At 41.7% G+C, this 19,862-nt stretch overlaps 1 protein-coding gene across 4 annotated transcripts in view; it reads left to right on the forward strand.

Annotated features, from left to right (window-relative positions):
* The window catches only part of LOC121651846 (paired box protein Pax-7-like), a 57,257-nt gene extending 44,856 nt beyond the window's left edge, over positions 1-12,401 (forward strand). For all 4 annotated transcript variants that reach the window (XM_042004281.1, XM_042004282.1, XM_042004283.1 and 1 more), the window contains exons 8-9: positions 4,963-5,230; positions 10,101-12,401. In XM_042004281.1, the coding sequence (XP_041860215.1) occupies positions 4,963-5,230; positions 10,101-10,216 (384 nt within the window). In that variant the 3' untranslated portion in view covers positions 10,217-12,401. The remainder of the gene's footprint in view (positions 1-4,962; positions 5,231-10,100) is intronic.
* The last annotated feature ends 7,461 nt before the right edge of the window (positions 12,402-19,862 follow it).

A 19,862-nucleotide genomic window follows, 5' to 3' on the forward strand; every position in this document is an offset into this window, starting at 1 on the left:
TAAACCTCCTGGACAGGATAGAAATGCTGGAAAACTTCCGTAGATCAGCTAAAGGGAAGCTATCCATCACATTTACCCCACAGAGCTACACACCACCACTCCTGAGACACTGAATGTGATATAAGTGATAGTGCTGGTAGGGCTGGGCGATATGACCTAAAAATAAAATCTCCGATTTTTTATAACCAATCCGATTTCCGATTTAATCTATTTTTTTTTTCTTTGGTCTTTACAAAACATAAACTTATTAAAAACATTATTTGTTTATATAAATGAATGCCAGCAAAAATAAAGCATATAATATCATAGCTTTTCCACCATATAAACGACTTCATATCTTACATTGAAATATGCGACACATTGCATCCATGATCTCCTTTCATCTGGATCCTTATCATACAGGATCCACTGCAGAATAATTCCCTGATGAAGGTTGTCTCTTAACTAGGGTTTGTGGGTTAAGTTGATTTCTGCATCTCATAGAGAACAGCATTTTCACTGCAGTTATACGCACAGCTAAATCCCAGGCGTGAGTAAAAGGTCACTTTACTGAAAATCTGTCAGACAAACACCGTTCTGGTGTGGAGGGAGGGCTAAGTCTGCAGCTAACTAACTATGGAAAAAAATCCCGATTTTAAAAAAATAAATCTCCAGAAATGGAAAATTCGATTTATCGATTTTATCGATTAATCGCCCAGCCCTAAGTGCTGGTGTAGGACCCTCCGTCGTCCTAAAGCACTCACAGGTCCTTGTGTCGCCGTCTAGTAATGTAGACTGGACAGTGTTAATGGGGCCCTTAGCAGAATCTTATTTTGGGGACCCCCCGACCACCACAGCACCACAGGTTCTCAACTATTACTGATGTTTGAACATATACACTGTAAATGTAACACACCCATTCATCTGCATTATTTGTAGTTGGCTAACATATACCAGTTTGGGTTTTAATCTTATGCCAGTTTCAGTAACATGCTCTGGTACTAATTTACACTTTTTAATATGTCGAGTGATGTATGAGTGTATGAGTGGGACGTAATATCAGCAGACATTTAGAGTAAACATTTTAACCAGGTTTATTAGTACAAAACAGGAACTCTACCACTGCAAAATAGTTTAAAACTGCAGCTGACATGTCCTTGACTTCTTATGTGAGTGAACTCAGAGATTCTAGATCACACCGAGGTTCAACAAACTAGCGCATGCTCCGTACGAAAGGTTCACGCCCTGCAACAGGAGCATTATTTGGTAAATGGACTGTACCTATACAGCACTTTTCTAGTCATGTGTTGACTAGGGCTGCAACTAATGACTATTCTGATGGTCGATTAGTCACCGACTATTAAAATGACTAGTCGACCAATCGGATTATGTATCTCATGATTATTAAATGGATCTTATTTCACTTTCAGCTTTGAAATTTTGCATAAGGTTGTTAAGTAAGTCCGACGTGCCTCCTCTTTAAATCTTCGAGCGTTGCAGACGTACTTCCGTGGTACACAAGGTCCGCTTTATAAATCTCACATGTATTTAATTTATTTTGTAAGTTTAACGTGAAGTTATCCCAGACTTTTAACGTTCTCCGCCGCGGTTTTCCTCCCTGGTCCGACACCATATTTTTCCCTTAGCGGACTTTATGGCGCATGTGCAACTCTCAGCAGAGATAAAAAAAGAAGACGATGTCTCACTCTGTAGTTTTTTCCCCTCTCTTTGCGCATGTGCATTGTGCAACTCTCAGCAGAGATAGGATTAGAAGACGATGTCTCACTCTGTAGTTTTTTTTTTTTTTTTTTTGCCGACAATAGTTGACGGCTAAATTCGTTGTCGACTATTTTTATTGTCGACTATTGTCGACTATTGTCGACAACGTCGACTAATCGTTGCAGCCCTAGTGTTGACCTTTCAAGAAGCTTTTACACGAGATGTCACATTAACACACACTCACACAGCACTTCTATTGTTAAATACCAAGTGCTTCTCACTTATCACGCACATACGTGGAGAGATTGGGGTTCAGTGCCTGGCTCAAGGACACTTTCAGCAATATAGTTGGGGGGGGGGGCTGGAATTGATCCACCGACTTTCCTGTAGGAACTGTGAAACTGTCTGAAATGGAGGTTTTTTGTATGTAATACTATATTAATTTAAATGAGTCAATATTATATTTAAAATTTTTGTTTTCAATTAAGAACCTCTTGACTTTCTAGGGGCCTTAGGGGCCCTCTGGTGTGTGGGAACCCCAGCTGTTGCTTAGTTTGCTGATGCCTTGGGCTGGCCCTGCTGACGTAAATAGACTTTCATGTGTTTTCTAGTAGATTTATAATAGATTAGTTTTAAGGTTAATATTTTACAAATGAACCCAACATGCATGTTTTTGGATGATGGGTGGAAGCTGGAGTATCTGGAGAGAACCCACGCATACACGGGGGAACATGCTAACCCCCAGCCGAGGCTGGAATTTGGGGTCTCCTTGTTGTGAGGCCTCAGTGCTAACTACCACACCACCAGGCAGGTGGGTCAGTTGGTCACTTTAAATTCTTCCTAAAAGTGATCCAAACTGAAAAAAAAAATCCAAACGGGTTAAAGTAATAACAGATTTGTGATATCTACAAACAGATCGTTATCCACTGAATAGAAATATTACCGTATCATGGTCCAGCTTGTGATTTACACCCCTGAAGAACATCGAACTGTCAATGATAGCGTCAAGCTCGCCGTCATGCTGCGCCGTGATGTTTGTCTTTCACTTCATGGTTCTGAACTCATCTGGTTTGAAGATTTTAAATATTTCATCAAGACATTAAATTGGATTTCTTTTTCCGTTTGGCTGAAGGGGAAGTTGTGATTTTCAGGATTACAGCCTTTTGTAAAGTAGCATGAAATGATTTCATCATTACTTCTGATTGCATCAGATAATCTGCAGTAATACTGATGTGCCTAAAATGCTTTGCAATTACTGTCCCTCCTATGATTCCAAGCACAAGAGAAGAGGAAGCGAGTGATAAGTCATGTCTGATACGAGCTACATCTCAGTATCATTCCTTAATCCCAGTTGCTTTATACGCCCACAACAGAAGCTCAATCCAACGCTGTGAGGTACATCACAGTCAAGCAAATACAAACACAATAGCTGCAGTGATGTGTGATGAAACATGTCACAAAGCACCATCAGTCCAACATATACTACCTGATATTAATGTAGTACAGAATAAATCTAAACCTCAATCATCCTTTACTTCCCCAGTTTCAAGCTAAGCACTGAGCTGGATGCTAAATTTAAAAAAGAGAATGGGAAGATGTGGGGGACAGCGTCTTAAAGTAGGCCAGGAACAGAGCCGACTGTAGGAGAGGTTCTGTGTGGCGTAGAGATAAACCTATCACATCTGCACACATCTCTGCATCTGTTAAAGACTCCTCACACACTTAGAAATGGATTTTTATCACCGGATCCTCCATGCTGTCTCTCTGTGTGTTTTAGATATCACTATCTTTAAGTCAAGAGATGACCTTGACGCACACACCTGCTCAGTACCCATATTTCATGGAAATGTATTTATAAGGGTTCAAGTCCGTTTCTGAGTCTTTTTTCAGCTAAGGGTGAAAAATATAATAAATAATTGTCTTCCTACTTGTACTGGGTTGGACCCCTTTTCCTCCAAAACCTTCTTAATTCCTGGTGTGATAGATGAAGCAGGTGGTGGGAAACCTTCCCTCAGAGGGTTTTCTCCATATTAACATGGACAGCATCACACAGTTGCTGCAGGTTTGTCGGCTGCATCCATGATGAGAATCTCCCGTTCCACCACATCCCAAAGCTGCTCTACTGGACTGAGATCTGGTGGCTGTGGAGGGCCGTTGGAGTCCAGTGAACTCATCGCATGTTCCTAGAAAGCAGGTGAGATGATCTGAGCTTTGGGACATGGTGCATTATCCTGCTGGAAGTAGCATCAGAAGATGCTCCACTGTGGTCATAAGGGATGGACATGGTCAGCACAATACTCAGGTAGGCTGTGCTGGTTAAACCAGGCACGTTGGTACTAAGGGGCCCAAAGTGACCAAGAAACCTCCCCCCACCATTACACCAGAGCAGCCTGAAGCGTTGATCCAAGGCAGGATGGATCCATGTTTTCATGATGTTTCCAGCAGATTCTGAGCCGAGCATCTGAATGTGGAGCTGAAATGGAGACTCATTCAGACCAGCAACGTTTCTCCATCTTCTATTGTCAGTGTTGGTGAGTGTGTGTGAATTGTAGCCTCAGTTTCCTGTTCTTAGCTGGCAGGAGACACCCGGTGTGGTCTTCTGCTGCTGTAGCCCATCTGCTTCAAGTATGGACGTGTTGTGTGTTCAGATCTTGGTTGGAACTGGTGCTGATTAGATTAAAATACTCAAACCAACAACCATGCCACATTAAAAGTAATTTAAATCCTCTTTCTTCCTCATTCTGATGCTCAGTTTGAACTTCATCAAGTCGTCTTCATCATGTCTACATGACTAGATGTGTTGAGTTGCTGCCATGTAATTGGTTGGTTGGATATTTGTGTTAACAAGCAGTTGAACAGGTGAAGCTGATGAAGTGGCTGATGAAAGGTGTAAGATTAGGGTGTCATGTGCACCTCCTGCCACCAGGTTGTGCTGTGTGTTTTTCCAATAGGTTGTGGCCAGCCGTCAGGAAAAAAAGAATTACTGTTAATAAACAGTTGGGAGCAGCTTATGATTTAGCAGGTAACAGAGAATCCTAGCAGGAGACAGTAAACTGTGCTTATATGAGCAGAAGTAAATGCAGCACCACTTTAAGCGTAACTTTTGTTTAAACCGCCTTTCAAGTTTGATTTTATGTGTTAAATGTTCACCTTTTTTGTTTGAAATTGTAGTTAAAAATAAAATAGAAAATAAATAAAATACCAAAGTGGTGGTGGGAGAGTTTTGGTGAAAATCCTGATGCACTGTTTTCTCTGTGTTTGCAGGTTATGAGCATCCTGAGTAACCCCAGCAGTGTTTCCTCACAGCCACAACATGACTTCTCAGTGTCACCGCTCCAAAACACATTGGACTCTTCTTCATCCAACAGCATCTCAGCAAGCTGCAGCCAGCGTTCAGCTGAAGCCTCCATCAAGATGGTGGACAGCCTTCCCTCTTCCCAGTCTTACTGCCCCCCCACGTACAGCACTACCAGCTACAGCATGGACCCAGCTGTGGCAGCTGCCGGCTACCAGTACAGTCAGTATGGCCAGAGTGAGTCCTGTTTATTCAAAAACTCTGTGTTAATAAAATACTAACTGCTAGGGACAGGTAACCAAGTAAAGCATAACATTTCTTAATGTGATCCTGAACAGAACTAAGTGCAGAGATGGATGGATGAATGGATGATGGGGTGGCTGTGGCACAGTAGAAAAAACGGTCATGGTGGCCTTTTAATGTCAGCAGATCGATCTTCAGCCCTTATGCTGAACCCCACACTGCCTCCGATGTGCAAGCAACTGGCAGATGAATTTGTGTTGCATATTTTTATTTTAGGGTAACTTAATGTGCTTTAAATAGAAAAACAAAACATGAGGGAATAAATAAATACATTCATTCACAAACATGGTCAGAAATACTCTGGTCAGAAATACTCTTATATTTGAGAAAAATGGAAGCTGCCAATATTTCTTAATAGTATCTCTTGGGTTGTGTACCATGAAAATGGTTTATGGATTATCAAAGGTAACTTCAGGTTCAGCATGCCGTCAAATCATTGGTGTAGATCAGTGGAGGCTTGTTGATGCAGAGCACAACAAGCACAAAGCTGCTGCAGGTGTCGGTGTTGGAGCTGCAGCTGCAGGTGGTGTCGGTGTTGGAGTTGCAGCTGCAGGTGGTGTCGGTGTTGCAGGTGCACATGGTGTCGGTGTTGGAGCTGCAGGTGGTGTCGTGTTGGAGCTGCCGGTGGTGCTGGAGCTGAGGCAGTGTCGGTGGAGCTTGAAGAGTCCTTAAAGGATCCAGATGAAGATTCCTTGGATGTGTAAATGGTACTTGAATAAAAATACAGAAGCAACTTCAGTCGACATCCAGCTCGACACTGCAGCCTGTAAACAACACTTTCCAGTCGGTAATACCACCAGCCAAGCTCTTCAGATGTGGTCCACATGCCAACTTTATGTTTAGTCCTCAGAAGCTAATATTTAAGAGACAGCAGACACATAATATGAGCAGAACACAGTCTTGTTAGCTAACTTGCTAGCTTGTTGTCTGCATAAGCAAACAACTGTGTTACTGTCCACAAACCTTTGCTGGCTAAGTGAGCTTGTCATCAGTGGGAATGTCACATAAAAGATGCTTAAAGTCATACAGCTCTCATTGTCCTCCTTCATCATGTCCAGATCACCTGGAGATGGCCTCTATTTGACCGAACCACTTATAGTCCGTTCTGCTGGATCCACTCCGGCCGTTCTGGTCCTTGATTGTCTGGTTGTCACTTTTTAAAGGTTCTTTCTCTACATTATTTTAAACTCTACTGGTATCTTTGAGCACTCAGCTCAGAGACCTTTTTTTTGTTTCGAATCTCTCTCTCCATCTCCCTCTGGATTTGAATGCCAGCCACCATCAGAGAAAACGTCCACGCCTCGTTCTCAGACCACAGTGATGTTTTCTGTGCAGCCAGACATAACAGATCTGCATCGTCTACTTCTGGTGTTTAGCAGCGGTTGCTAAGAGACCTCTATTTAGCAACCGGTTGACGGTAACGTCCAATCAGGAGCAGCCAAAGATCAACCAGTGAGCAGAAAGTTCTATGTGTGTGAAAAGAAGAAAAATAATAATAATAATAATAATAAATTTTATTTCAAGGCGCCTTTCAAGACCCAAGGTCACCTCACAAAAGACAATTAAAATCAGTTAAAACATAAGACAAAACATCAAAACAAACATCATGCAGCAGACAGTTAAAAACATTAAGGTGAGAAGGCCAGTTTAAACAGATGAGTTTTAAGTTGTGATTTGAATGATGGAAGTGAGTCGATGTTACGGAGTTCAGGTGGGAGGTGATGCACGGTGGCGCCACAAAGCAGCTGAGCTGGAGTTGGTTTAGTGAGGATAGCAGGTAAATAGTAGCAGGAATAACTGGAAATGAGGAAAAAGTGGAAACATGGAAATAGTTTCTGTTGTGTGTTTGTTTCAATAACAATATTTTTCCTCCTGAAATGCTGACTGGGATTAAAAGGCTTCAGCTTCTACATGTAGTTTTACATTAAAGAACCAGACGGACCATAAACAGCATTAAATGGTTTGGAGTTTAATGGTTACTGCAGGTTTTTAAACATTACATTATTTCAGTTTGAGAGTTTCATGTTAGTTTGTAAATTAATTCATGTTTTAACTATTTTTGTTAATGACTTTTATTTAAATTTGATATTGCCCTTAATAAAGATATTAATGCAGCTGTTTAATGGTGTGATTTTACTTTAAGGTGTAAAAAGTATCTGTATCAATATCTATGAAAAAGTACCATAAACTAATGGTATCATATCCAAATGAAAAATGTTGTTATTAGCATCTCTAATTTCAGGATTTTACTGCTTGTTTATAAAGTTTAGTCTGGCTACTTTCTGTATGTGTGGTCTCTGAGCTCAGTTGCTGCTCCAGCTAATACAAAGTTCTGTTAGTAATAAATTCTGCTTTCTTCTTCTGGTTGGCCTTTATGCTGCTACATCTATTCATACATTCATTTTACATCATTTTACCTCATAATCTGACAGCTGAGAAACATCATGCAAGCAGCAAGGGTTGAACTTGAAAAAGAAGGAACAGATAGACCAAAGGACATTTTCATCAAAAACATAGATAAAAACAATTTAAAGAAACATGTATGATTAAATGCATTAAGGTGCATTTATATAGTTAATGTTCCCTGAAATAATTAGGTTATGGATAATCTGATTGGCTGGTAACTTTGGGAATTTAACAGCCACACTGGCTGCAGCTCAGCCAGGTGTGTCTCCTTTAACATATGTTACATTGTTGGAGAACAATTAGTTTTAATTCCAGTCACACAAACTGACAAGAAGACATGAGGTCTGATAGACAGAAGCAGCCGACGGTGGATCCTGGAGTACTCTGGTTCTCTGAAATCTGCTGCTAATGCTCAGCAGGTTTCCTCTCAGAGTTGTGGATGTTGCCCCTCCCTGGTTCATCTGGCGATAACGTCTGACAGCAGGACTGGCGGAGGTGATGTGACAGGGTGTGTGTGCGTAGCGGCTACTGGGAGGAGATAAGGAAGGTTGTCACTTCACCAGCTAATGTGCACAGAAAGGAAACTGTCAGGTCGACGCTCAGGAGTGAAATAAATAAGAGGACCTATGGGTGGGCATGTCTGTCTGCCAACATGCCAGTCACCTAGACAGCTAGTGGGGGAGCAATGTGTGTGTATGTGTGTGTGTTTTTGTGTTTCACATGGGCTTAGTGAGGCAATCTAAAGGATGCTGTTTTCTCTGTCAACCAGGTTTATACCTTAAATCCTTGTTGAGAAGTCAAATTGAGAGTCCTCTGTCACAGAGATAGAGCCAGATTACCCAGTCTAACCCACTTGCACAAACACGAGAGCACGCGCAGACATGTCAGCTATTTTAACAGAGTGTACTTTGATCTGTCAGAAGCTTCCTGCATTACACCAAGAGAAGAGTCAAATGTCTTAAGTAAACTGTTAAATCTGTCTGTAGGAGGCTGACGGGAGGATGGAGAGCTAAACCCAGCCACAAAAGTCAGGGACCAAACACAGAAGTTCAGTAACTAACGAAAGTACGATGGTATAGTTACTTATAAAAATTAACTAACTAAAAACCCAAGCTGTAATAAAACGAGGTGAAGATTTTTCTTTTTCTTCTGCATATGTGGCAGCATCAAGGGAATTATGTTCATGCTGGATGATTGTGACACTGCGTTGCAATGCTGGATTAAAAAAAGAAAGTGGGGGTGGTGGGCCGGGGTTGTACCGAACTCCAGCTCTGATGTGTGCAAATGATGCAGAAGTTTGTTGGACCTGGGCACACACACAAAAGGCTGCCTCTGACAATAATTTCCATAGTTGAGGCAACTTTTGGCCCGGAAGTTGATCCACAAGTAGCTCACGTCTTTGTGATATGAAGGGATGAAAATGTTAAACTATAAATGTTTATTTTTAATTGAATTAGATTGAATACCTTTTGTTTGTTTTAAGCTTATAACATTTACAATCCAGTACATAAAACTGGGCTAAACTTCTTCTCTTGAAAGGACATCAGTGGCTTTCTGAACTTTTCTTTACCTTCTTTACTTGTTAGGAAATAACTGAAAGCAGATGCAGAGGCTCAGAAAAGAAATGTTAAACTGAGGAATGAGTCCGACTAGAAGTTTAAACTGTAGGTTAACATTTTTCACACTTGTTTTGAGCGGAGCACCCCCCAGCCTCCCCTCTCCTCGGTGGAGGAGGAAATGACATCACAAAAGAAAACTGGGATAATGTAAAGAAAATAAAAGCTCCCCAATTAAATAAGTGCTTTAAAGAAGAAAAATAAAAATGCTCACAGACAGACAAGGTGGAGTTTTTTGGTTAAATATAAAGAAACCAAAGCTAAGGTAATTATTGACAAATAGCCTGACTTTTCTTTTCTTGTGCAGTTGTGTTATTAATGAAATGATGGGAAGTGTTTTCTCCCCAAACTCTGGTACCATGTGAATGAAACACCCAGATGATAAAAAACTTAAGCACATACACCTCAACTGGTCTCTGTGTGGACATGGTCTTCATTTACATCATGCTAGCTCTGAACAGCCAAACCTCGGGGACCCTCTATGCTCTTTGGTGGACCCCATTGGGGTCTAGGGAACTCAGGTTGGGAACTACTGCCCTAAAAGACCCTGGCTCCTGAAAACAGGTCCTACAACAAAATCCAACTGAAAACTTTAGATGAACCTGGAAAAACATGAATCACCAGTAATTCTTTGTTTTTCTGGTGAAAATTTTCTGCTTCGCTCAGTTTAGAATTAATACTTAATAAATATTTGTGTTTGTGTTCCAGTTTCAGTGTCAGTAGATGTGTGATGTAGATTCCTGCAAGTTATCAACTCTCTTTCCTCTGCCATCCTCTTCCAGCTGCTGTGGATTACTTGGCAAAGAACGTCAGCCTCTCCAACCAGCGCAGGATGAAGCTGGCCGACCACTCAGCTGTTCTGGGACTGCTGCAAGTCGAGACGGGCCAAGCCTACTAGTACATGACACATCATGAGACCTAGTCACCAGCACAACCCATACCTCCTGCTACAATACAGATCTCACAGCGAGGATGTAAATGTGTGTGAGTGTGAGTGTGTATGTGTGGTTGTCATGGCGTCACCATATGTGAGGCTGATATTTAGCTTTTTTAAAGGTCCCATATTATAACAATGTCTCTGTCCCCAGAATGTGGCTTTCTAGTGTCCACAGAAGAATACCAGTGTTTGTTCATCGGTGTGCAACTGTTTCTTAGGTTTGTTCTCTTATTCTAAATCAGTAATGTAATACCTGCCAGTAATTTTCCAATAATATAATAACATTTAACCAATAATGCGATAAGCCTTTATGTTACTGGTTAGTGGCATGAATAAAAATCCTTAGAACTGCAGTTGACAGTGTAATAATACACAAATAAGACTGCATTCCTCAGAAATACAAAACTCTTTCAGCTGCTGTTTTAAGTTCTGGCAAATCAATGAGCCGGATTTTCTTCCTTCTTGTCCAGTGGATGTTTTGAACAACTTCGCCCCCTAGTGAGCAGATGTTGTAATTGCATGATGTCCAGATGGTTTGGTCCGCTTGAGTTAAGTGCAGTGTGAAAGCAAACCAAACCAAAGGGAGGCAGGACATTTCTCTACACTGAATCCCAGACCACCCTGGTGTGAAAAATCCTTTAGCTGCCAGTGTGTGGGGGTTGGTGCTTGCTAAATTTGCTAACCTGTAGGGGTTGGTCATGCTAACTCTGCTAACGTGGGGAGTTGGTGCTTGCTAACTCTGGTTGATTGAGTATCATAACAAAGAACTTACGCTGTTCAAATCATCGCAGCTGGCTGCTTTTTTCTTCACCCTGTCCAGCTGAGTGATGTCTAACAGCTATTGCTGGCTTGTTTAGTTGGAGAAACAGCCTAGCTAGTTTTTTTTTCTTAAGCTTTGTCTGACATTGAATGGGATAATATATTGTTACAGCATGAAAATGTGGATGAAGGGAAATATTTCTGACTTTAGTAGAGAGGAAAGACACAGATCATACGGAGACAGACCCCAGACCCAGTATCAGCAGCCCGACAGCTCCCAACATGGAGATAGCCACACCAGGACCCAGTCTATCACCACCAGACAGTAGACCAGAACTGATTCCCCTACTACCACATCAGGATCCACATACTGAACCCAGAACAACCAACTTAGCTTCTGTGGACCTTTTTGAACTTGTTGCAAATATTTCCACCTAGTGATACAGATTATTAATGTAAAGATGTTTTATTTCTTATGTCCCCAATGTGACCATGGTTATCACAGCAGTGATAGAGTTATGAACCCCCCTGATAAAGTCTGGCCCCCCCATGTACAAAGGTCTAGCACCGCCTCTGATCTAGTTGAATAGTGGTCTGAAATGATAGGTGAGTATTACATTTCCAAATGTTACGTTTTTTTTTTTCAGACTTCAGTTTACAGAAGTCAACTTTTTCACGATATGGGACCTTTAAACTTTATCTTTTGTTGCTGGTTCTCTAAGGTTGACGACTGAATTATGCAGCTTTCTAAGCTTTAAACATTCCTCAGTGGGACCAACCAAATCCATATGAATTTGAAGGGTCAGGAATATTATTGCTCAGTGTTTTTGCACCAAACTTTGTAAGCAGAGTAATTATGTCTAATTTTATGGTGATGTATGAGAACCTTAATCCAATCAGTTGAGTGTAACTTCATGTTAAAGATGATGCCATGAACTGGAACCAAGGAACTTGAATTTAATAAGTTCATTTGCATTCCTCTCCATTTATGGAAGTTACCAATGTTTCATAGTTAAATAAAACTCATGTAATTCATCCGCAGCCATTAAGTGCTGGCTGTGTGTAACCTTCTACCTTCTGTAAATATGTTTTTCACAGCAAACCAAACCAAGGTGAACATAAAGGATAAAGAACTACACACAAACACACACAACTAAACCACTTTACTATTTCTACTTTTTCCATTCTGTCCTCCCCCCACTCCTAAAGTTTGTTTTGTTGGAAGAAATTTGAAAGTTTTGCATGTGTGTATGTGATGACAGCATAATTTATTACGTATTAGTCTAGTAAAAAAATTGTATTGACATTTATTCCCCTCGGCTTCTTGATGTGCATAACAGTTGTGTGATTATCTTTTCATTAAAGCTCTACAAGTGGACCAAACCCAGAGTTGTGTTTGACTCAACAAATTTTTCTTTTAACAGAAATAAGTCAAACAAAAACTAATTACATGAAAAAAATTACATGAAAAATGGGTTTGATTTGAAAGTAGCCTATACTCCCACCATCTGGTAACACTACGCAGCCTCTTTTATTCACTACCAATCATGACGACCATTGCTCTGATCCGAAGAAGCCGAGCCATTTCATGTCACTCCTCCAGGTCGGATTGTTCGTTCCACTTCCTCATTGATCCAGCGTCAGTCCATAGCCACGTGTGAACTTGTTTTCTGTCTCATTGATTCCTGCTTCATCCTTGCTTCTTGGTTATGCTTCGGATCTCTGCTTTACATGCGACCACCTATGCCCGCCTGTTCAGACCCTGCTTTCTTTCCTTGGACTCAACAGGTTTTGCAAGTCTGACTCTTGTGTTCATTCAAGAAGGTTCTGACCTTTTCCTGGCGCCTCGTTACTCTCCTGCATCATGGCTTGGATGTTCGTGGATTTCCTGTTTACCAGCTCTGAAGTTGTTTGGATTATTCACTCACTATGGCACCTGTTCATGACATCATCACCAACTTCCTGTCTCTGCTTACCTCCAGAGAAAAGCCAAGTTTAACTACTTACTTCAACGTTACTCTCCTTTCGGGTGGACTGTAACCTTTTGGGAATCATACACCTAGTGATGGCCAGATGAAGCGTCATGAAGCATTGAAGCTTTCCAGTAAAGTGGTTCAGAAAATGGTTCATTTCTTGAGGCTTCATGTGCACATGAAGCCTCCTGCTGGCCAAAGTGTATAAAACGGGCAGCTTCATGGAATCAGTGACATCCTGCAGTTAGTAACAGATGTCTGACAAAAGCATGTGCCTATAGAATTTGCTTCTGTCAGTACAGTTGTATTGTCTAGTGAGTATCATGACTATGTTGTATCATATATTAAATTAGATCAAAATTCATTCCAAGGAGAAATTGGCATAACTCAAGACAACGTTTGGGCTTGAACCTGCAACCTCAGTATTGGTAAGTCAGCACTCACCTGAGCTATAACGGCTGTACATAGTGGACATAATTATGTTTTTCACAGGTATAAACTGATAAACTTTTAAAAGTAGCCTATTTTATCTGTGCAAACTAATCATTTGTAGTGTTATAATATTTGTATTCTGTGTCACTTCTGGATAATGGGATTGGATTAACCAGGCAGAGGATGGTGAAACCAGCACAATGACCTACAGTTCAGGGGAGTTTAATTAATTTTTATTAAGAAACATTTTTTTTCAACAATGTCAACATCTTCTCGAGTCTTTAAAAACATGCTCTTTTGGCACTGACGAGGCTCGCAATGAAATCTGAGCCGTTTTCCAAACCAGTCACATAGTTTTTGACCAGATCCAGGAAACCAGTCGACACATTCTCCATTGTTGTAAAATAAAACTAAAATCTTTTCAGTCTTTTTGTGGTGTACTTAAGTCCAAGGTTCTTGGCCGTCATAATCTCAGTATGCATGATCTTAACTTTCATTGTTCTTTACCAGATTCTTGTCAGTAACCATGTTTGCTTGCAACATTGCTGTAATTGGGTTATAACTGTGATCAGACCTGTACTGTTACATTAGCCTGAAAACACTATCGATCATGCACGTGTTTACATGCATCACATTTGAACAGAATAAATCATTTTTGATCTGTGCAGAATTTTACCACTAAAGCAGTAAAGAAGAAAGTGGTTTTCATGTTTCTGTCCACCGTGTCTTTCGCTTAATGTCACCTTTTTAAAAAAAATTAACTACAGCAAACGGTGCAAAACAAGCCACAACATGCGGTGCAGGTTGACGAATGACCCAATGAGGTGCCCGAAGGAGGGCTATTTGATTTGATCACCCATCTTCCTAGAGGAGGCAGAGGGTACAGTATATTGTTCACTAGCAGTAGCACCATGGTGTACTCGATTCTCACTCTACAAGCACTTACAAATACCAACATTTCCTTAAATCCTATAATTGTTCCAGGATCCGCGGCGTACCTCGGCCCCAGCTGTCAGAGCACCTCAGGAAGGGGATTGCACCTTTTATTGTAAGCTTACTGGGACATTTGTTACGACTGGCATGGATATCAGCTTGTAAGTAGTGTGCCTTAGCAGTGTGAAGCAGACAGAAGAATAAATGTAAAATAAATGCTAGATCCTCTCTTCCTCCTCTCTGACAGCTGTTGTTTCAGATCCATCTTATTTTACCAGAGCTTTACCTCGCAACAAAAGAAAGTGACAACACATTATCGTCAACCTACTTTATCCCCTCGCTGCCATCGGCTTCCTTCTCTTTCATTTAGCGTCAGGTTTTTCCTTAAGTCTGGTGTCTTTTATGTCTCATCGCAGCAGTCCCTGGATGTGCGATTACTGAGCTCCGTAGAAACCTCTGTTGTTCCCCACCCTGCACTCGCAACCTGCCCCCTCACTCACGGCAGCCACACTCCTCCTAATCTGCTTCACTCCAGTAGCTCATTGAATGCTAAGCTGGAGGACGATGGGAGTCTGACACCGTCAGTCAGCCTCATTATGGAAAAAATACTTAAGCACCTCTGAGTCAAGGTGACAGCTTGCTCTGAATCTTTAAAAGACAACGCGAGTCACTGATTTCCACCAAACACCAAATGTTCAATGAAATTTATTATCAATTATATTGATTGAGAAAAAAAACTCAATCCTTTAATGCTGTATGTATCAAATTTGATATGGAGTTTATGAGACCTTTTGCATCACTTTATGGTAAAAACTTTGCTCAAAACCTCATTGAACACAAACTGATACTTGTTCTGCCCCCTGGTGGACACATTTTGTACTACAAAAATTTTGGCATATCACATGGTAGTAAACAGTAAATATACAAAAACATTTTTTTAATTTACTCTTTTGTAAAGGGCCAATGAAGAATTAGAAAATAAAAAAATTGACATTTCCCCATTTTTCTTGGGTCGAGCTTTAAAGGGTTAATTTAAGAAGAGTCAGACTATAATCAAGTGAATTATCTGTCTACGCAGGAAGAGAACTTGGTAAGATTTCCTAAATAACAAAAATATATATAGTCTTTAGATAAGTCAGAAACATCTGAAAACGAGGTGAAACACTCATTTCATGTCCCTTATAAAGTGAAAAACCCTCAAAGTTAGTCTGTAAATGCTTCTTTTCTGTGTTTTTCCATCTCACTTTGAGAGAAAATATCCTAAAACACATGATTCTTCTTATTTGAGAATTGCTAATTAATGACCTTAAAATCTGCAGCATTTCCTCCTCAGCTTGTCAGACATTTGTTCTAATTTTTAGGTGTTGAAAAGCTCAGTCTGCTCTTCTTTCCACCACACTTTTTTTCTGGTTTACACGTTAGTTTTAGATTTCTGTTACAGTCTCTAATGTAAGCAAGTTGGTTTTGACCGGTCATCATGTTTGATCATCAAAACAATAATTTATCATCCAATTTGTTTTAAACATCTCGTCTGGTTGATGATGACGCAGGTCTGGCTGAGGAAGATGCTGCCACTGATGATCGTTGACTAAAGGCTGACTAACCCAGTAAACAAAGGTACGTTTTTCCATTGAACAGGTGGGTGCAGACCCAAACTTTAGAGAAAGGTTAACTTCAGGTTCTGCAAAGTGCTTCACATCTCCCAGCATGCACTTTTTTCTCTGTTCTTAAACCACATCAGAGGTAGTTTTGTAGTCAGGGCCTTCTGATTGGAAGTCATTATTACAATAGATGAAAATCTACTAAATATATTTAAATAAAGGAAAATCTAAGTATTAAAATAGTTCTATATAACATTCTATATAACATTAAAAGTTTACCTTTAATTTGAAATCAAGCTATGGTTCTTTAGAAACATCTGTGCTAATTCAGTATCAGTATGCAAATTAGCCACATGCTTGTATGTGTCTAGATTCATGTTGGGTGGATAGTTAAAAAGAAAAGAAAAGAAAAAAAAACTTAACTGGTGTAATTCATAGTTATCACCAGAAGGTGGCAGTAAAAGACAGCTCCAGAAGGATAATGGTCTTCTATAGTAAACAAAAGGAAACATGTTTGCATTTTCTCTTATTTCACCTTTTATTTATTTATTTATTTTGTTTAAGATCCAACGCTGGTGTCATTCCTAGAACCACAGAGACACTCAAACCTCTGAACTCAATTATTCACCATCCCTGAGGATCCAAAATGGAATTAAATCCCATCTATTGTCACTATGAGATGACTCTAACAGAGAATCTCTAAGCTTTGACAAACCTGTGTTAGGGAAAGAAGGCAATCACAATGGGATTTATGCGACACTGCAGCTCTGGATTACAAAAGCTTTTTAACGTAGATGCTGTGACCCCCTTCATAGGTGTCTGCCAGCTCCAGCTGGGCTTGACAAAACAAGACCTGGAATTCAAACTGAATAAAAAATCACTCCACATCCCTGGACTGTTAAGAGACTTAAAATGAGAAGGATTAGCAGGGTTTGTGACTTTGACGAGGAATTCTGGCGTTACATTACATTATTGAATGGATTACAATACAAAGCTGTTCTTCTCCCAATAATCCCATTTTCTCCCTGAACTGATGCACATTTTCATTCAGGGGCATTTTTAGGACCTTGAATTACATCAAGCTTAGCACAGGCAAGATTCTTTTTTTCAAATTTAAATAAAATATTTTTATTTCATATCATTTTTAAAGTGATTTTAATCTGCACTTTGCTGATTCTTCAGAACAGCCTGAAAGATGCACCACAGAACATATGCAGATTTTCTCAGTGAGGAGCCCCTCCCCACGGCGAATCCAGCATCCCTCGTCATCCTACCTGTACTGTCAGCTCTCCCCAGGCAGTCAAAGTCAGCCTTGTCTTGACTCTTGTCTTAGCTTTTGCTCTGTCTCTTTTTCATCTTCCTCTGATAATGTCTTCTTGTGTTTCTTTGCTGAATCAGCCACGGTACGCATTGCAAAAAGCCGGTGTCTTGATAGTTGACATGGTGGGTAAAGTAAAACTCAGCTACAAAGTCGTGCAGCGTCCTGGAAGAAAAAGTTGTATAGTTTGGTTTCTCAGCCTCAGGACGCTGCTGGACAGCGACGGCTCCAGAAACGCTCATAAGAGACGTCACTGTGCCATCAGACAAGTCCAGCTTTTAAAAGTCGGAAAGTTAGGTAATGCGTCTTTAAAACTCTGCGTTGCTAAATGCGAACCATGGCCGATTCAGCAAAGAAACACAAGGGGACATTGTTGGAGGAAAAGAGGAAAAGAGAGATCTTAGAGTACGGATAGGATGCAAGATGGATACTGTATTAGTCTTCGATTGGAGGCATGTCACTGGGAAAATCTGCAAAAATTTCGTAGTGTGTCTTTAGTTCAGTACTAGGGAAACCAGACATCGAGCCCAGCATCACAGTCAACAGTCAGAGACCCGGGGCGGTGGATCAGTCCACATACCTTGGAAGCACGGCATCGTGTGATGTTACCATCAGCGACAAAGTGAATGTCAGGATTGCGAGAGCCAGTGCAACCTTCAGCAGACTGTACAATGCCTGGAACAGAAGAGCCTTTAGTCTTGAGGTCTAAAGGGAAGTAGGACTCCCCACTCTACTGTATGCATGCCAAACTTGAATGGTGTACCAATGCCAAGAGCCTGAACCACTTCCACAAAACATGCCTCAGAAGGCTCATGAGCATCAAGTGGCAGGAAGGGTTTCTGACACAGTGATGTTTGTACAAGCTGCCCCTTCAGCATCTTCACCATCCTGATATGCTGGGCTGGACATGTCCGCCTGCAGACCATCAGCTGGCTGAAAGGCCAAGGATCACACAAAGGTCAGGAGGAATGCTTTAAAATACTCTAAAAACCTTACTTTTAAAATTAGTTTTACAACCTTTCATCAGAAGCAGGGGTGTTAAATGTAAAAAGGCAGTAACAAATAGCAAAAATCACAATAAAATAATAAATTACATTAAAATGATTTAAAAAAAAGATAAAAGTTAGCGTGTAGATTTCATGCATAGATGCATGAGAAGACCAGGGAGGAAAAACCAGTAGCTGAGGGAGGGATGTCATTGATTTAGCTGTGATAGAAGTAAAATGGACCTTTCGGTCCGTTTTGGCCTGTGGGACTCCAGAGGCAGCTGATGGGTATCGACGGGATAAGGGGAACATAGCTTCAATGGTCACTAAGGCAAAAACTCAGGCATGGGAGGAGTTTGGAGCGGGCCATGGAGAATGACTTCCGGACAGCTTTCGAGGAGATTCTGGTCGCACCATCCAGCGGCTCAGGAGGGGAAAGCAATGCTCCATTAACACTGTGTACAGTGGGAAGGGGGGCTGCTGACTTCAACTCAGGACGTCTTCCGATGAGAAAGCAGAGTCTGGGGTAGCTGGTGTTGGCTCTCCCATCTCTGGGGCTGAGGTCACTGAGGTGGTGAAAAAGCTCCTCGGTGGCAAGGCCCGGGGGTGGATGAGGTCCACCCAGAGTTCCTTAAGGCTCTGGATGCTGTAGGGCTGTCTTGGCTGACACGCCTCTGCAGCATCGCATGGACATTGGGGACAGTTCCCCTGGACTGGCAGACAGGGGGGATGTCCCCCTCTTCAAAAAGGGGAACCGGAAGGATGTGCTCCAACTACAGGAGCATCACACTCCTCAGACCTCCTGGTAAGGTCTATTCAGGAAGTCCTGGAGAAGAGGATAGTCGAACCTCGGATTGAGGAGGAGCAGTGTGGTTTTCGTCCCGGTCGTGGAACAGTGGACGCACTCGACACACCCTCTTCAGGGTCTTTGAGGGGGCAGTGGGAGTTTCGCTGAACAATCTCATGTGCTTTGTGGACTTGGAGAAGGCATTCGACCGTGTTCCCCGGGGACTCCTGTGGGGGGTACTCCGGGAGTATGGAGTGCTGGACCTGCTTTGTACGAGCTGTCCGGTCCCTGTACGACCGGTGTCAGAGCTTGGTCCACATTGCCGGCAGTAAATCAGAATCGTTTCCAGTGCTGGTTGGTCTCCGCTAAGGCTGCCCTTTGTCACCGATTCTGTTCATAACTTTTAAGGACAGAATTTCTAGGCACAGCCGAGGTGTCGAGGGGATCTGGTTCGGTGGCCTCAGGATTGGGTCTGTGCTCTTTGCAGACGATGTGGTTCTGTTGGCTTCATCGGGCCGTGATCTTCAGCTCTCACTGGAGGGATTCGCAGCCGAGTGTTAAGCTGCTGGGATGAGAATCAGCACCTCCACGTCCAAGACCATGGTCCTCCACCGGAAAAGGGTGGAGTGCTCTTTCCGGGTCTGCAATAGGGTCCTGCCCCAAGTGGAGGAGTTCACGTATCTCGGGGTCTTGTTCACAAGTGAGGGAAGGATGGAGCGGGAGATCAACAGGTGGATCGGTGCAGCGTCTGCAGTGATGCGGACTCTGCATCTGTCTGTCGTGGTGAAGAAGGAGCTGAGCCAAAAGGCAAAGCTCTC

The sequence above is a fragment of the Melanotaenia boesemani genome, chromosome 13 (genome assembly GCF_017639745.1).
Source record: "Melanotaenia boesemani isolate fMelBoe1 chromosome 13, fMelBoe1.pri, whole genome shotgun sequence".
NCBI classification, from domain to species: domain Eukaryota; kingdom Metazoa; phylum Chordata; class Actinopteri; order Atheriniformes; family Melanotaeniidae; genus Melanotaenia; species Melanotaenia boesemani.